This window comes from Trematomus bernacchii, unplaced genomic scaffold (genome assembly GCF_902827165.1).
Source record: "Trematomus bernacchii unplaced genomic scaffold, fTreBer1.1, whole genome shotgun sequence".
Classification (NCBI taxonomy): domain Eukaryota; kingdom Metazoa; phylum Chordata; class Actinopteri; order Perciformes; family Nototheniidae; genus Trematomus; species Trematomus bernacchii.
This window is the reverse complement of record NW_022987593.1, coordinates 19,440,504-19,459,975: the sequence shown is the minus strand read 5'-3', so window position 1 is coordinate 19,459,975 and position 19,472 is coordinate 19,440,504. Positions and strand designations below refer to the sequence as shown.

General features: G+C 41.9%; 2 protein-coding genes across 2 annotated transcripts in view; both read right to left on the bottom strand.

Annotated features, from left to right (window-relative positions):
- The window catches only part of LOC117482071 (B-cell receptor CD22-like), a 1,109,798-nt gene that overhangs the window by 1,081,061 nt on the left and 9,265 nt on the right, over nt 1–19,472 (bottom strand). The gene's annotated exons all lie outside the window — the stretch shown is intronic.
- On the bottom strand, nt 249–15,791 carry LOC117482009 (caspase recruitment domain-containing protein 8-like). Its single transcript, XM_034129954.1, has 9 exons — nt 15,739–15,791; nt 15,601–15,686; nt 9,604–9,644; nt 9,123–9,169; nt 4,395–4,612; nt 3,404–3,663; nt 2,937–3,053; nt 2,676–2,817; nt 249–1,240 (listed from the first exon to the last, which is right to left on the bottom strand). Exons 1-9 carry the CDS (start codon nt 15,789–15,791, stop codon nt 906–908), a joined length of 1,299 nt encoding a protein of 432 aa, XP_033985845.1. The 3' UTR covers nt 249–905.

The following is a 19,472-nucleotide window of genomic DNA, read 5'->3' as shown; positions in this document are numbered from 1 at the left end:
ATGAACTTAAAGAGTAACAAAGAAATTAACTATTTTAATTGGTGATAATGGAACTTTTATATTTACATAAAAAGATGTCAGAATAAGAATGTGTGAACATTAAGGCCGTACACACACCAAAGATAAATGTGCTTCACAGGCTCTTGGTAATGGTTTTCCATCAGTGAAATACGGCTCTTTACTGACACCTAGTGGCAGCAGAATGAAACTGCAACTACATCAGCAACACATGTTCCTCTCTGATATCCCAATGTGCTTTTCAAAAACATGTATTTTGGAATGGATAAAAAATAACACAAACAAGTAGTTGTTGATATTTCAGTCTAGACAAGAAGAAGAACATTGTAAAGAAAAATATTATATTAAGAAAGTAGATAAATGTACAAAACAATGGAAATTGTTTCTTATCAGTAAATTCTCTTTAGTAATATCTACATTTTCCAACAAGCCAGCAGTTAGGGATCAGATCTCTTGTTGCAACATCCCTACATTTTGTAATTTCTTTTGGAAAGAATCATGTTACAAAATAAATGTATACAATTGATTACATTAAGTTGTGAAATACTTAACAAATTATTTACATTTGAGCCATTCAGATTAATAAAAACTAGGCTGAAAACTCACTGCCTAATTATTGGAGAGGTCCACCCTGAGACATGTATTTAAAAGATCCATATTACCCTGTGTAAATAGAAATATAAAATATTTCGGTAAAATGAAAAATATTGTTAAAATAAGAACAAGCCCGGGTAGCTGCTCTCCGGATAGAGTCCAGGAGAAACGAGAGAAGGAAAGTAGCCTTCGCTCAGAATCTGTGTTACCTTCAAGGACAAGGGGAAATAGTTAAAGTTAACAAAACACAGGACTAGACTTCAACTGTCACACACACTCCACGAGGTTTTGCTTCAGCTCGAGTCGAGGCATCTGTAAAGACATGGGTCCAGCTCACGGAGAGCATTGATCAGAACCCTGCTGGCTTCAGCTCCTTTATTTCGCACCGTGTCCACCACCTCTCGTGCTCCGTCATTTTGGGGTTTGGTTCTGGCTGACGTCATTTCAGAATCAGTGATAACTCTAGACTCAAAGAGTTTATCCAGAAGGTCCTTCAGGAGAGATGGAGACACTCTTAGAATGAACTCTGTCCGATGTGAGAGCAGCCATTGGTCTGCTGGGTCTCTGCTCTCTGCTGGGTCTCTGCTCTCTGCTGGGACATTTCTCTGGGACAATTCATGCCTTGGACCTGGTAGATAAACAGGGAAAATACTTACCGGGGGCAAAACGCAACATCTTGCAAAAAAACAGCGTCTGAGGGCTTCTTAACATTTAACAACCTATGAATGTGTCATACCCACTTAACGGGAAGAAACTCAGCTATCAGACAATATTAACAATTTTTAGCTAAACAAAACACAAGGGTAATACCAAGCTTCTGAATTAGCCCTGAGCGAAAAATGCTAACTCACATAGCACAGAACTCATAAAATATCCTTATTACTTATTGGATCTGCACAAACAAGACATCAGATTAAAGCTGAGATTCCACAGATTCTAGAAATACAAGTATCATCACTGTGCGATCGCGGCAGGGGAAGCAAACCCAGACAACACACGATGTAGCTTTACGGAGCAAAAATTGGAAATATGTCTTATATGTCTATAACTTTTCTGATCAAAAGTTGTATTCAATGGCATTAAAACAATAAAAACGCTGCTGAAGGTTAATCCAATGTGTCTGTGTCACTTTGAAATTATTACTGATAATCCATCTTCATATTTATGTGAATATCTGAGTTTTCATATATAGCTGCTATGATAGCTACCAGAGTGTTTGACAGCTTCCGGTTTTGGGCATTCCGGCTACGCATCACTCATTCACCAATGGGTAATGTTTAGATGGATTTTAGGAACGTCCCCTCGATTCTATTGGCTCTAACGGTTAAAAAGAGGTGTCAATCATCAATAATGAGCAAGGGAAGCCAGAAATATGGAAAATCCACCCAAATGACCCCAGAAGTGTTTTTTTTTTTGCTAAACCTCTCTAAAAAAGTCAAATGTCACTTGTTTTGCATCAATCTTGATACAGGGTTCTTATTATATGTTATAGTTTGGATAATTTACCCCTTTTAGAAGTGAAGGTATAGTCATTTGTTCTGGGAATGTCATTTTCGAGCCTGAGGCCTGAAAAACAGGCTCAGGGCTTAACTGGATAACCAACAATCACATTAAACAGATCTGTTAAAAATTAAAGTAACTCAGCATTCCCAGGGGTGGATTTCTGTTCACTTGAAGTTATAATATGTAACATTTCCTCATTAAAATGTCTGAAAACTACTACACCTATGTTATTTATGTTTTGTTGAGCTGTTTACCTACATTATCCCAAATGGTTCAGAGATGTATAATTTTAATCAAGGTAACAGTACGTCTCATCACGGTCTCCTGTAATGGGGCCGTATCCACTTAACCATGAGAAGCTGAAGACTACAACTCCCATGATGCCACGCTGTTTCACCACCACACCACACTAGATTTGACTATGGTTTTAGAATATAACGGGTTGTGTGTTTAATGTCGTAATGATGCGCTGCGATGGAGCCTTAATAGAGATTGCTATGAGATGGAGCTTTAAAGTTATCCAGTCTATCACTGGGTCTGAGCTCAGGAGGAGTCTTTACCTTCCAGTGACGCGCGACAATACCAGACTTCATTTCCACCTTGATCCTGGACCTTCAAAACCACTCTCTCAGTGCTCGTCGTCAGGGAAACTTGAAATGTCGGATGGTAGTTTGGTCCAAAGCTGGAATCAAATGTTTTACTCTGAAAACCAGAAGCAGAAGTTAAACGTTTATCTGTTTATTTCCTGATTGTGATATCACATGCAGATAAATGTGTGTTAATGACCATTGTGTTCCTTTAGAGGAGTATCAGTGACTCACCTCAGGCTGTATATAGAAGCCCTCAGGTTCACAGTGCACACTGTAACTGTGATGAATGTCCAGCTCACAGTCGGAGGAGTTTGTGATGTGCACAGCACGTTTGTGTTTGTCAGCAACCTTCAGTAGGAGGGTAACTTTAGTTATTCTCAGATAGTCAAGGCTACTTTATTTAAAGATCACATTAAACAACAACAAACGTGGACAGACCTGCTCCACAGATTGATGAGATATACAATCAATTACAACATAATTATAAGTATATATTGCCTTTGTAAAGGAATATTCAAAATATATTATTTTAATTATTGGATATAAGCTATTGAAGAAGCTATTCCTTTGGCACAGGGCTCACTTCAGTGTCTGTTTGAGACACACCAGGATTTCAGCTAACTTTGTTGTAATTGTCATTACTAGAGGCTGAGGGACGGGCGTTTCTAAAAAAGCTCACGTAAAGAGGCTGACTTTACCTCCTCCACATGGACGTTGTTCTGCAGCAGATGTACATCCAGTATTTGCTCCTCTCCGGACGGTGTACGTAGAAATACCAGAATTTGGCCTTTTATACGCCACTTTAGAAGCCTTTTCAATGTATCGATGATAAGGCCAAAGAGAGAGAGGTGAGGCACCTTCACCACCACGTGAGTGCGTGTGACCTCCAGCGGCTCCAAGATGCTCCGGCCTTCATCAGTGATGTGGACGACAGACAACAGGCCGTCCAGGAGCAACGCTGTGGAGCAAAGAGCTGGTCATCTGTTGCATTGCTGCTAAAACAGCTTCATCATATTCAATGTCACACTGCTTTAGTTCAGAGGTAATGTTGATCTAATGTCATTCACTTTTGAGCCTCACTAGGGTGTACCAGTTTATATCCTTCACCGTTTATTTTAATGTTTAATTATTGATCTGTCCCCCTGTGATCTTTCTGGATGGGTGCATTTACTGTTATGCATAAAAGTTATTCATTATTTTTGTATTTATAAGAACGCTGAAATGTTTGTCAGAAAAGCTTGACTGTGTCAGGTCTCATGTCTGATTGATTCTCTAGATGTGTGAAGAGTTTTCTAAAGCTTTTAGGGCATAACAAAGTTCTGTTGTTTTGTTTTGTACATGGTTCAGCCAGACTGACAATGAAAAGAGCAGAGAGAGCAACATATGGATAACAAATCAAGAATTAATCAAACTGCTAGCTTAGCATCACAACAGTTACAGAGAGTTAGCGTTGAGTTAGCACTGTTAGCAGCTGAGCATGCTGTGGACTGAAAAATCCCAGTTTAAATCTCTTTAAACTCAATTTCTTCTTTTGGGGACAAAACTATTTGAATGTAAATAATACATTTTGTGTCTGAATTATACTAGTTTAATAAAGCTGCTTCATAACCTTTGAATGGTAGTGGATATAAAAAGGTGCCACAGAAACATTATACAAGTGTGTATTTGTTAACACTGCAGATGTCTTACCATCCTCTGTCTCACTGTGTGGCAGGTGGAGCTGGCAGACGGCAGTTTCATCAGAACTCTTCACGTCGAACAGCGGCCCTGCTGCCTTCTTGCCAGCTGATTGGAGGAGGCTCTCCTCCCAAGGGACCGTCCTGTACAGAAGCTCCGCCTCCTGAGCCATGACGAACACCAGGCCAGTCAAAGCACACTGGAACACACCTGGACCAGGACACCTGAACCTAAAGACACACAAGGGACAAGTTACTACACCAAGCGTTCACTGGCTTGTGTTTTGACTGACAGTTGTTCATCCAGCTGGAGTCTGACCTGGAGGGGGGTTTGTTGAAAGATCTGAAACACCTGGTGATTACAGGAACATCATTGAAGATGTGTCCACATGCATCAGTATGTGTGTGTGAACAAACACAATAAAATGAATATAAATGTAATGTGTTTAAAATAGGGCTGTCAAGTTAACGCGTTAATAACGCGTTAACGCAAAAAAAAATTAACGCCACTAATTATTTTAACGTGATTAACGCATGTGTATTTTTTGTCCTCGGCCGCCCCGTAGTTTCAGAGCGCATCGAGTTTAAAATACCATCTACAAGCTGATGCTGACAGCCCCGCTCCTGCCGCCCGCTTGTGGCAGACCACACTTCCACGCTCATCGGCAGGCCCGGACTGGCCATCGGGAGGACCGGGAGGGTGTGTGTATGTGTGGCGCGACTCGCGAGCGAGGCACACCTTACGTGTTGTTGTTGTTGTTGTTGTTAGCACCTGGTGCTAGCTAGCTGCGCTAACGGATATAAGGAGCTGTTTCAATGAAAACAGAGGAGCGACATTTCGCCGACAACTGCGCCGAGCACTTGACTTTATGCAGGTAGCCAGACAGTGGGACATTGTACGAAAAGTCAGCACACTCAGCACGGATAGTGCGCGCAACATGATTTGCAGCGTCCAGGCAGCTCCCGTTCGAGCATATATGCCTTGAGCTGCACATAGCTCCAATGATCCATCACAGTGTCCACACACACACACACACACACACACAACACACACCACACACACCCACACACACACACACACCACACACACACACACACACACACACACACACACACACACACCACACACACACACACACACACACACACACACACACACACACACACACACACACACACACACACACACACACACACACACACACACACACACACACACACACACACACACACACACACACACACACACACACACACACACACACACACACACACACACACTTTGTATTGTATTATATTATTGTATGAGAGAGGTTCCAGGTTGAATTGAGGCAAATATTTGTAATGTTCAGAGGTTGTTGTGTTTAATATTCATGAGAATATTTGTCATTGTTCAAATGATAATAAACAAACATATAAAGCATATTTGTCCACTCATATGTCGATACAGATGGAGCATCTTATTTCAGACTCCAGCTTACTGCTTCCTGCCTACTACCTGCCAGTTACCTGCCTAAGACCTGCCAAAGACCAGTATCTGGGAATGTTAAGCCCTCCCACTATTTTCCAAGAGGGCGTTGCCAGATTTTCAATTTCAGGATTTAACCAGGAGATGGCGCTTCCTTCAAAAAAACAGGAAGAGAACTTTTCATGGACTTTCAGTTTTGTTTAGAAGAGCATTTGAACACATCAATATTTTAGATCAAATAAAGTATATCTAATCTTGTAATTCAATAATATATAGTCTTTATATATTAAATAACTATGGCCAAACTAGGACTTAGTTTTTCACAAGAGAAAATGCAGATATTATATAAAAAACTAAAGTTAAAATCTTGTTTTTAATGCCCCAAGAGCAATAAAAACACTTGGTAAAAAAATCCTGAGTGAGGCTTTCATAAATTGCATTTAGCTGACGCTTTTATCCAAAGCGACTTACTATTTAATAATGATAAATGATTATTCATAACAAATATGAGTGATTTGTGATTATTATTCATGCTATATACTGATATAGGGCTAAGTAAGCAATCAATCCTGCAAATTAACCCTTAGTTGTTCAATATATTTATTCAGACAATGTGAGTAGAAATACAGAAATTCTGCTCCCACCTAAGGCCAACGTTGCAATATTACAACATTTCCCTAAAAACTTACCAAAACGTAAACATTTTTAAAACTCTTCATTTCTGCTCCAGAGGCCAGGGGTTAAATTGGGATTTGATATGTGGGGGGGCTCTGTTAGAAGGTGCGACGGGGGGGGGGGGGGTTGTCGGCCGTAAGCGAACCGGGTGGATATGTGGGACACTGAAAAGTCTATGTTAAAAAGCCTCAGTCACCTTAATTCATGTAATAAAAACATCTCAGGTCAGTCACACTCAAAGCTAAATGTGCAATACCATGTTCAGCTATGTTACTATTTATAATGTTATTGTTGTTGCAACAGAAGATGTTTTTCTTTATATTGAAGTTAAATGCATCAATCTGGTGCACTTTGAGGGCAAAATTAAGAGATTTATGGATACAGCTCTCAACACTCATATGAAACAGAACTGTTATAATAATGAAGAGAAACTATGAAATAAGAAATGAATCAAATTAAAATGTAATTATCATATCATATATTATATAGTGTATTGTATTATTAAGTAATATCATGCATTAACCCCATTATAGCAGACGCCACATTGAATGGATGAACACATTTATGCATCAATAATTACAACAGAGTATTTCTAAATACAAGTTGTAAAAATACTTATATGTATTTAATACTAATAACATAATGATTAATTTTACTTTCAGATGATAATACTTTTCAGGGTTAGGGTTAGGTCCGGTCTGACAGTGCTTAGCTCTCTGCTGCAGAGAGGAAGAGAAGATCACTGCTCTAAACAAAGTCAAAAATCGTACATCCAAACGGAATAAATATAATTAATTATTATTAATACGTTAAGTCTTGTTCATTGTTTTTCACTTTTATGAAATGTTTGATATTTCCGGCACAGACCCTTTCATACCGGCAAAGCGCGATAGAAACAACAGGAACTGCGACAGCATAAATATGCAAACACAAACCTACAGACTGCTGGAGAAGAGATATCACAGGGGTGGGTTGGGACACACACATTCCGATGGCCAATGAGTTTTAAACAAAGAGTATACTCAACATAGGGGGGTGGGGGCTGGTGAACGGTATGGTCAATGTTTGTAAACACTGTGACATTTTGACTTTATTTGATCATTTCAGTTAAAAACTAACGTTCATATTTCTCTTTTTGAGAAGAGAAATATGAATATGTTAGTGGCTGACCCAGCCCCATGGTCTGTCACAGTAGTGCGGGAAAGAGAAGTGCACTGTTTTGCCTGGCTGGACCTGTAATTTACAGGAAAGGAGTGCACGCTACTAAAGAGACACGCTACCATGGAAACCAAACAATGGTGTTGCTGTATTGAAGTCCGAGTGGAAACAGTCATATTTGGAGCGTTATGTTAGAATGAAACAGCCAGGTCGTGACTCACAAAAAAAAAGTGTTACTTCACTAACTGTAAGGTTGTCACTCAGAGTAACCTACAGTTAACTTAACTGTTGGAAAAGAAAGATCAGGGGGGGGAGAGAGCTGTGGCTGATGGGCCATTAGGTGTGTAAACACACAGCTGAGAGCTGCCGTTTCATTCTGACTGGTAACAAACGGTAACAACGGACTATTTTTCTTAGCGGATGCATGTCAATTTAAATCAATACATACAACTATTTTTTAAATCAATAAAAACATTTTCTAAATCCATAAAAGCATTTCAATTAATATTGGGAGTCATGTCGTTACTTTGTTGAGAATGTGGCCATGTAATAAGCGGGATAATTTGCAGCGACTTGGTCATTATGGGGAAAAAATAACACCCAGGGATCAAGATCCCTGCGCTACGCGTCGGGATCTTGATCTGCCTGACAAGGCTCCATTAAAATATAAATATTTTTAGTGAATTACTGAGTTTAGGCACGTTAATAACATTTTAATGAAGTTGAATACAGTATATTCATATTTGTCAGTGATTTCATGTCAATTCGGCGAACATAAACATAAATGATCGTGGTGAAGATGATGATTAAATTAGGATTAAAAATCGAGAGCCGGCTGCATTTCCTCTCGTTCGTTTTTTTCGACTAAACAAACATTATTTTGTTAAATAACAACATGGTGATATTTTGTAAATGATTACATGTCTTATTTAGCACAGACTATGATCCTATCCGTGACATATGGATCTTAACAAAGATCCGCTATACATTAGTACCAGACATACTGTCCATCCAGTTTACTGTATCGAAGTTGATTTCACATGAGCTCCAGTGTGGAACCCCACTGCACCCCCTGGTGGATCAATGATCCATTGCAGCTGGCTTCACAATAATTAAATGTATTTATCACGGGGGCGGTATCAAGTCAGACTGGGGGCCGGCTATTCATCACGAACCGATCACGGGCCGATCACGGACCAATCACGACCCAATCATGACCCTCGCGTTTCAAACTGTCTGAATAAGATGCTCCATCTGTAAAAGTATTAAAAACTTGAAAAATATCCCTCTAAGGTACATTTAGAACAGAAAAAAAAAGTGCGATTAATTTGCGATTAATCGCGATTAACTATCGACAATCATGCGATTAATCGCGATTAAATATTTTAATCGACTGACAGCCCTAGTTTAAAATAATGTTTGGTCATGTTATATGATCACCTGTATGAAGATCCAGTTGCGTGTTCAGGTGAGAAGGATTCAGCAGCCTGGAACAAACAAAGTTTGTCAAACACAGTATTACCAGCCAATCGCAGTATTACCAGCCAATCACAGAACACAAGTACCAGCCAATCACAGCACAGTTTTACCAGCCAATCACAGCACAGTATTACAGCCAATCACAGAACCGAAGTACCAGCCAGTCGGAATATTTCCCATTTCGTCGGGCATCCAGATATTTTAAATGGCATCGTCATATACATTTATTGAATCAACTTGGTGATATGTAATCCTCTTGGGCACACCTCCCATTAAAATAAAAAAATAAAAATTCAATAGAAATATTCATAACTCATAATCGAATACCTGAATCATTTCGATCAATTGCGAACGTTATAGCGTTTAACTTGACAGCCCTAACAATCATATTTTAATTCAGTGGTGAAATAAATACACTTCACTCTTTACGCTCCTCTCTCACCTTTCTGTCCGTCTTCACTTCCTGTTCCACATTGGAGTCACCTGATGGAAAGAAGAAGTGAGAGGTGAGAAAATTCAGAGAAATGTTGACTGTGTGACTGAAACTTGTGTGCACGTCCCGATGCTAACATTACCCCCGCTGAGTAAGTATTAATAGCATTAGTTGAATTGTTAAGTACAACGAAGAATATCCATACATTTTGTGTGGCTTTGCCAGTCACACATAATTAAACTTGAACAAAGAGAAATATTAGCAGCCAAAATGATTGAATAGAGCTGTAACAAATGGAATTAAAAAATATTGTTGTTGTACTATAAAGACTATTTAAGATCAGATTTAATGTACAATATATTGATGAATAGAGGACATGGTTTCAGTACTCACAGGTCTTCTGGATCTGGGCTCTGATCGTCTCATTATTGATCCTGTAGGGATGAACACAATCCAACAGTTTTAGATCCAGTTTAAAATAAGTGTTTGTTCTTTAAGTCAGCGTTGTTACTCAGATCCTGACTGATCTAATGCTTTACATTCCATGATATCTTCTCTGCAAACTCTACGACTGACTACCACAGCTCTCTGCTGCATTACAGGAAGTAAACAGTCATTAGTCTAGAAACCATGAGTTGGAGTAAATAAATGGAACTGAACTGCACTTTCTGACCAGAACTCCTTTATTTGAGGCCCTTAAGTGGTCAACAAATTCAAGCCGGCAAAATATCAGTCAAATTCATTTCACAACCCATAAAAAACAGACTACCTTTTCCACTCTTATGTACAATCCCATATGTCTGTGAGAGAGTTGATTCCTTATTAAAGTTTGCCTTTGCATCTTCAGCTGGCCTTCTATAGTTTATCGAATAATGAAAGAGCCTGCAGTCAGTGGGTAACATCACTGATCTGTTGTGATTCCCCAGCGAGAGAAACACCTCCCTGTGTTTAATACAATACTGCTGAACCAGCGACGTTGACTCAGTCTCTACCCCTCACTGACCTGAGAGTCTCCAGTCTGCAGTGTGGACTCTCCAGAAGATCAGTGAGCAGCTTCACTCCTGAAACCTGCAGATAGTTGTAACTCAGGTCCAGATCTCTCAGATGGGAGGGGTTGGACTTCAGAGCTGAGGCCAGAGCAGCACAGCTGATGTCTGACAACCTGCAGCTCCCCAGTCTGAATAAAGAAACATGATGAGGATAAAAATCCATTTATAATCTAATCAGATGTTCAGGTTTAATATGTGTAGCTCAACATTACCACGTCCTAATCAATGAGCTTTTCCCTGAATTACAGTGACTGTCATTCTGTTATTAAGGATCATCATTATATCAGCATTCTGTTTATTTTCTGTGAAAACACATTGAAATTATTTGGAACATAAACATTTCTGTGTCAGAAAGTAAACTTTACGTACAACTAATATTAGTTCAGAGGACCTTCTTTATTCAGACCATTTACTAAAAAAACATACATTTACTTTAACAACCAACAGTGGAAGAGTAATAGTTTCTTTAGGAAACAATCAACTGTTATGACAACATTTACAAACGTATGGATGTAATATATGTATGTAGAAGAATTAGGTTGAATAACTAATGAAACATGAGATCTCCAGCAGTAACAGAGTCAGTGAACTGACCTGAGAGTCTCCAGTCTGCAGTCTGGACTCTCCAGAAGATCTCTCAGCAGCTCCACTCCTGAATCCTGCAGATCGTTGTTACTCAGGTCCAGATCTCTCAGATGGGAGTGGTTGGACTTCAGAGCGTATATCAGAGCAGCACAGCTGATCTCTGACAAACTGCAGTACTCCATTCTGAATAAAGAAAACATTATGTAACTTCAGAAAACAATGTTCCCGTTTGAAATAACGGTAACACTTTATATTAAGGTACACAAATTCACCATCAACTAGTTGATCATTTACATGCATATTAGCAGTATATTGGCTCTTTATTAGTCATAATAAAATACTTATTAATGGTTTATTCTACATGACCGTATTCTACAAGTAATAGGCCATTAGTTGAGAGTTTTTCCTCAATAACCCTCTAATTAGTGCTTATTTATTGCAAGTAAGGAAGTTGTTGTCCATGAGTTTGTCTTAATATGCTCTGCTCAATATGGGCCTAATAAGGCAGTAGTACCACCAGAATAGTAATTCTCCCATAATTAACACTTAACCTGTTAAGCACCAAGCCTGTTTTTCATGTTCAGGCTCGAAAATGACATGCCCAAAAACAAATGACTACAACTTAACTTCTAAAAGGGTTTATATGAATAATTTCTTTTTATCAAAGCAAGGTACATCTGTGAGTTGGATGTAGAAGTGTCAGAATCAATATAGATGTTTTTTATTTTAAAGAAAATTCAGATTTTACATAGTAAAAAACTGTAAAATTATAGTGTCCAAATATTCTTTTATACAGATAGTGAACAACTACCCTTAGATGATGGGTTAGTAGACTAAAAGCTTTAGGAATTCAAGTACCCTGTATCCAGATTTGATGCAAAACAAGTGACATTGACCTTTTTAGAGAGGTTTATAGCCAAAACCACCCCACCTCTGTGGTGATTTGGGTGAAAATGTTTTTTTTTTTCCATATCTCTGGCCCCCCTTGGTCGATTTTGATGGTTGACACCTCTTTCTGACCGTTAGAGCCAATATAATCGAAGGGGAGAACCCCACACACACACGTTGTGAAGAGAAAAGGTGGGGGCTGCGCGCATGTACATTTGCAGCAGAGTGGACCTATCTCTAGCTCTGGAATTTGGAAACGAAAAAGCAGTTTTATTGCTTATGGATTATCAGAAATCATTTCAAAGAGGACACAGACACATTGGATTAACCTATGGATTAACTGCAGCATCGTTTTTTTTGTCGTTTTAATGCCATTGAAGACCAGTTTTGACCAAGGTAAGCCATGTTAGCGTTTCTAGCTACCTAGCTCCACATGTTATGATGTACGCTTTCGTTTATAGCGTCGCAAATGTTTATCACTGAGTGTTGAGGTGGGCACCCCCAGATTCTGTGTCTCCAGCTGATGCAAAACGATGGGTTGGCTGTGCATCTAGGATAAGTAATAAGGGAGTTAGAGTGAGTTTAAGTGCCATTTTAGGTTACAAAATTCAGATTTTACATAGTAAAAAACTGTAAATTATAGTGTCCGTCCAAAGATTATTTTTTACAGATAGTGAAAACTACCCTTGGATGATGGGTTAGTAGACTAAAAGCTTTAGGAATCCAAAGTACAACATATAATAAGTACCCTGTATCAAGATTGATGCAAAACAAGTGAGATTTGACCTTTTTAGAGAGATTTAGCCAAAAACCCCCACTTCTGGGGTCATTTGGGTGGATTTGACCTATCTCTGGCCCCCCTTACTCGATTGGGATCGTTGACACACCTTTCTGACCGTTAGAGCCAATAGAATCGAAGGGGGAGGCCCACTCACACACTCATTGTAAAGAGAAAAGGTGTGGGCTACGCGTCTAGAAATGAAACTATTTTTGCAGATTTTGTCCTTCTGGAGTTTGGAAATTAAAAAGCCGTTTTATTGCTTATGGATTATCAGAATAATTTCAAAGAAGGCACAGATACATAGGATGAACCTATGGATTAACTGCAGTATCGTTTTTTTATCGTTTAAATGCCATTGAAGACCAGTTTTGACCAAGGTAAGCCATGTTAGCGTTTCTTGCTACTTAGCTCCACATGTTATGATGTACGCTTTCGTTTATAGCGTCGCGAATGTTTATCACTGAGTGTTGAGGAGGGCACCACTAGATTCAGTGTCTCCAGGACACCAAAAACGAGTGGTTGGCTGTGCATCTAGGATAAGTAATAAGGGAGTTAGAGTGAGTTTAGGTGCAGAGATAGGTTAATTTTTTTCGCTCGTGGCTAATTCAGAGGCTGAGTGCTAGCATTGTGGGTTTTTTTTGGAAAAAAAAATTAAAAAGATCAGTTAGCTGAGTTTCTTCCCGTTACATGGATATAAAACATTCATAGTTTATTAAATATTAAGATTCCTTAGACGTTGTTTCCTGCAAATGACGCGTTTATCCGCCCGGTACCGGGGGGGCCGTGCGTAACAGGTTAACAAATATGATCTATTCTTATGTAACAAGACATTAAACTATTAGTGTTAATTGTGTCTAAATAACTCTATTGCTGGTGAAGCTGTATCACCAGCAAGACAATGCTGGTAGACCAGCAAGACCAGCATGGTGAAGCTGGTACACCAGCAAGGTCTGATTATGTTAGCTGGTGAAGTTGGATTACCATTTTAGCTAAATAAATAGAGAAAGAGAGACAGACAGACAGACAGACAGACAGACAGACAGACAGACAGACAGACAGACAGCGAAACGACGACACAGCAGTAGTTGAAACAAAACGGTATAAAACGTGGTTTTGACGGGCGCGAACGGTCGGGAGTGAAGATCAGTTGAGCCGTTTCTGTGACCCCGCCCAGCAGCTGCTCTTCTGAGAGGAACCGCTCTGACAGCTCTGTGGGGAAACACGCACCTCCTTCTGGAGGTAAGCAACATTACACAATTTCACCCAGTCTGAGAGTAAAAGCTTTCTCGAAGGTTTGTTTTGCTTTCTTACAACATTACGTTAATGTTAAGTTAACCTTAAGTTTGCTAGTAGGCTATTGTTACTTCCCTTCACAAGAGCTAGCTGTCTTAGCTAACAACAGATAGCAGTTTGTGTTGCCCCTGAAAAACATGATGTAGTTATTTAAGGGCAGTGTTGGGCAAGTTACTTCCAAATGTAATATATTACATATTACTTATTACTGTCTTTTTAAAGTAATAAGTTACATTACAATATTACTGTCTCTGAAATGTAATGAGTTACACTACTTTTATATTACTTTTGAGTTACTTTCACCAAAATAACCGCAAAAGAATGGCTAGGTATTTAAAGCTAAAATGTAGTTTAGTGCAGCTCATTATACATCCAGTGAAGGGCAATGTGTTATAGCATAACAACTGTGTAGGCCATTAAGGCTACTAACAACTTTTATTACACGGCTTAGTTGAATACTCGATTCTGATGTAAATTCTTAACATGTGACACGGTGTTAATACAGTACAGACCACTGTCAAGGACTATAATGAAGGTTGCTAAGGAGGATCAAGAAAGAGAAAGGAAAAGAGGTTAAAAGACGGAGCGCTGGACGTCAGATAAATCACCAGAAGAAGGCAGAGAGGAAGTAAACAATAACAGGACACGGAATGGGCTCTGTATTGTTTTAGTATATAGGCCATGTACAGGCCTGGTTCCAGAACAAAATGACTTGGGGTGCATCTGAGATTACAGGGGGTGCAGCAGTAGTTGGTTTACATGAGCAATAGTGGCCGGCAACAGCAATGAAAAATAGCATTGATGTTATGGTCCCCAATGAACAGATTATGGCATTTGTTATGTTTTGAAACCAAGCAAGTGAGAACATTTCAAGTGTGTTAAAAGTGCAATCCTGAAATATTTCACATTAAAAACTGTACTGATAAAACAAATGAGAACATATTGTAAATCAAGGCAAATATTATTTGAACCAGCTCATGGTTTGAAATGGCAAACATTGAAAAGCAAAAGTATTATTAAAACCATGTACTACATCATCACCTTGGTCCCATCATATACTCTGGGAAGAGAATTTTTACTGTGCTTGAAAACTGGTATCACATCATCATGTGAGGTTGACTTTGTGACCTGGAGAACATTTCAGCTGCAACATTAGCTTGTTGATAAGCTTGGATATGAGATTTTTTGTAGCCATTCATGGTGAAGGCATCTGTGCTATTGTATGCATTATTTTTGACCCAACATTTCTACAGGCATGGCAGAATATGACACTTTTACATTAATATTCTAGCCATTGTCTATTTTATACCACGAGCTGCAAAATGACCGCCTGCCCTTACCCCACTGTACAGCGGGGGTACTTGTTTAGATATACCAGGTCAGGCTCTGTTTGCCGTGGTATCCTGGTACCTGCGGGACGCAGAGGGGCGGCGTAGTTTTTGGGCGACGAAGACTGCTGCTCCTGGGGCGAGGGCGGCGAGTCAGGCGGGAGTAAGCTAGTGTCCACAACGGAGGGTAACGTGATGTCCCCATCTGATCTGTTGTTACTGTCTGCAGTAGGTGCAGTGTTGCTGGCGTTTAGTGATGGTTGCTTTAACCATTTTCGTATAAATGATTATCCACAGATGTGTGTCTCTGCTGTGGAAGCACTTTGGAAATGATACACGCACAGTGGAGCAGGTCACGCGCACCTGACACAATTTGTTGTTTGTATTTTTCGCTCCGTTCTCTTTTTTGAATAGAGGGTGCATAACATTCAACTGGGGGTGCACTCATAGACTGTATATATAAAGGGTGCAATGCATGCCTATGCACCCCGAAGATCCCGACGCGAAGCCTGAAGGGTAAACACCAGGTTTACTAATCTACCCGCACAATTTTTCTCTGGTGTCGGAATGTCTCGCTATGTTAGTACATTCTTAAAAAACAAAACACCATTTAATTTCGGGTAAAATGTGTTGTAACTGCGTTACTGAGCATTGTAACGGGTAATATATTACCCACATTTCATTAGTAATGACACATTACTTTGTTACAGCAAAAAGTAATATATTACTGTAACTCCGTTACTTTTGTAACGCGTTACACCCAACACTGTTTAAGGGTGAGTTAACTTAACATTATCTTACAAGTTGAGAGAGTTAAGTTATATCTCTCACAGGCTCCGCCCTCTACTGGACTCTATGGGTACTACCCTCTATGCAAGCATTCACCTACTGAGATTTCTTTAGACGGCCTTGGGGCGGGCCTACCTGAATGCGCGCGCATCTCACCGTATAAAAGGAGGCCTTGCCTCCTGACTATCATCCCTTTCTCTTCAGCGAGCAGGCAACAACTGAAGCAGAGATAAGACGTTTGAGAGAAGAAGAAAGAGTTATCATACCTCCAGGGAGTCGCCACTGCTAGAGACCCGGGCCTGTTCTTCGTGCCCTGGCTTAAATAGCGGGCGCCGATCCACACCACCTCTGCTTCGAGTGTTTGGGGGACCAGGATATGGCCGAGGCGGTGCCATTCACGTTCACCATTCCTTCCGGGTCCGGCGTCCATGGAAGTCCACCGCCCAGGGCTGTACTCTCCCTGGATGATGATCATGGCGACGGGTGCGTGGGCTACTCGCTCATTGCTAGAGATGCCCCCCGCCTCACCAGGTCGATTATTGGGCCGCAAGGTCGAATAAGTAGCTTGGTCCACGGGCCTTGCCCCAGGCCCGGTTCCCCCGGGGACCGGTGCTCGGTGCTCAGTGGCTTCACATGATATAGGGTGGACCCTACTTCATCGCAGGCCGCTGCTGCCTGCCGTTTGATGTCCCTGGGGGATCACGCCGCATGGCACTTTCCAAAGAGGACCGTGTTGATCTCCTGGGAGCCCCCGTGTTTACGGAAGGGCTCTTTGGATCGATCTCCTTGCTCACGGGATAAGAAGTAATCGCAGCGTGGCTGCTTCTTGCTCATCCCCAGAGGAAGGAACACTGTCCTACACTCCCCGCCCCCTGCTGTAAACCCCAGTATAGGGAGCCAGCAGTTGGGCGCGTGCACGTGAGTGGAATAAACCGAGTGCTGTCAAAGCACTGTGCGGATTCAAGAGACGCTATTGCCGGCGTGCTGTTGTCAGAAAACACACCTTCCCTGGTATAATAGCTCCGATTAATGCATTTCACCATTGAATGGGAAATACAGCATTAATATGTGGGCGCGCGGCCCTCGTAAGAGGAAGAGAGAACGGTGGGTTACGTTTGTAAAACTCTAGTTCTAGAGTGATGTGTGTGGGGAAAAATGCATTCAGTAAAAACGATTGCATTTATCCCAGAGTAAGAGTCATCTCTCTCCACAATTCCACTTTTCCCATAATGTCCGTTTCAAAGAGACGGCAATGTGACGGGGATGTGGGTACAGGGACATTATGGCCGGCGTATTACTGTCAGAGAACACACTACGCCTAGAGCAAAGACTCCAGTTAATGCAGTTTACCGTAGTGGCAAGGGCTGCATTATGGCGGAGCCCGCACTCACACAAGAGCGCGTGGCGGTGTGTTCAGGGACCTCAGTAGAACACACTACGCCTATAAAGACTCCGGTTAATGCAGTTTACCGTAGTGGTAAAAACAGCATTATGGTGGAGCGCATGCTCACACAAGAGCGCGTGGCGGTGCGTTCAGGGACCTCAGTAAATAATCGGCCCTTTCGGTGTCGACCCTCCATGGGCAAATCTTCCCTTCACGGGGAGTTTTGCGGCGGAACGGGTCACCAGAGAGTATCACAGCTTCATAGCTGCGGCCCCACAACTGAGGGCTTGTCCATTAACACAATGTTATGGGGAATGGAAACTCAGCTGTGTGCTAACAAAGTGGATGGACAGGACGCTGAAACGGGGCTATTCACTCAGTTTTGCAGCATCCCACCTCCATTTATGGGCATGCGAGAGGTAAATCTGTCATCCCAGGAGGAGATGGGTTTCCTCTCAGCAGAGATTCAGGCTCTGGTGCAGAAACAGGCTGTGTCTGTTGTGCACAGAGAAAAGGGTTTATTCCATGTACTTCCTGGTTCTCAAGAAGACAAGGAAATTCAGACCTATTCTAGATCTCCGCGGCCTGAATTGACACATTTCCTGCAGGAAATTCTGCATTTTAACTATGAAACAGTTATGGGGCTTGTGCAGCCAGGCGATTGGTTCACCACCATCGACCTGAAAGACGCATACTTTCATGTAGAAATTGCTCCAGAGCACAGAAAGTATCTGCGTTTTGCCTTCCAGGGGGTAGCCTACGAGTACAACAGGCTGCCGTTCGGCTATTCCCTATCCCCACGCACATTCAGCAAATGTGTGGCCACAGCGCTTCAACCGCTGCGCGCCCACGGCATGAGAGTTTTCTTTTACCTAGACGACCTCATAGTCATGGCTGGGTCCCGGGAACAGGCAATGTTTTGCACAGCACAATTGATCACACACCTAACCAAATTAGGCTTTGCAATCAATTGGAAAAAGAGACGCAGACGCGCTACGCGCCACCCTGTCAGAGAGCAGACGTGCGTCCCTTCTCCGGGCGGTTGACAGGCTGCGACAGGGGGCGACAGTGACAGCTTTAACTGTCATGCAGACTCTGCGTCTCATGGCGGCTGCTCACATTGTGGTCCCGCTGGGGTTATGCGCATTTGGATCCCAAGAGGCACAAACGGCGGCTGGTGACCATCCCCCCCTCAGTGGAGGGCAACCTCCGGTTTTGGGGGTCCCCGGATCACCTCCGGAGGGGATCTCCACTGGGACGGGTGACCTCCTACATCACAGTGTTCACGGACGCATCCAGAACAGGATGGGGGGGGACCTGCCTGAAGAGGGCTATAGGTGGGCGCTGGTCTCTAACAGAGTCACGACACAGCAACCTCCTAGAGCTACGGGCGGGAGTGTTAGTCCTCCGGCATTTCATGTCCCTAATTCAAGGGAGACATGTAATGGTCAGGAGCGACAACAGCACCACAGTGGCTTATATCAACAGGCAGGGCAGTCCACTCCGCCCTTGTTGACCACAGCAGAGAAACTGTGGTTATGGGCTTCAGAGGTGGTGTTATCTCTGAGAGCCCTCCGCATCCCGGGACTGGAGAACAGAGGGGCCGACCTCATGTCGAGGGGCTGCCAGGCGAGTGGGTGCTTCACCCAGAGGTGGTGAAGCAGATCTTGGCCCAGTTCGGGAGAGCGGAAGTGGACCTGTTCGCCATCCGGCGCAACAGCCACTTTGCCCTGTGGTTCTCCATGGCCCTGAGCGACGACCCGCCCTTGGGGGGGGGTGGG

Bases quoted from the DNA above. Each gene is read 5' to 3' on its own strand.
- LOC117482009 (XM_034129954.1), bottom strand. From the start codon at position 15,791: ATGGTTAAAGCAACCATCACTAAACGCCAGCAACACTGCACCTACTGC. The intron at 15,687-15,738 runs GTAACAACAGAT...TGTGGACACTAG, and splicing joins CACTGCACCTACTGCAGACA to CTTACTCCCGCCTGACTCGC. The intron at 2,818-2,936 runs GTGAGTCACTGA...TCTGGTTTTCAG, and splicing joins GCTTCTATATACAGCCTGAG to AGTAAAACATTTGATTCCAG.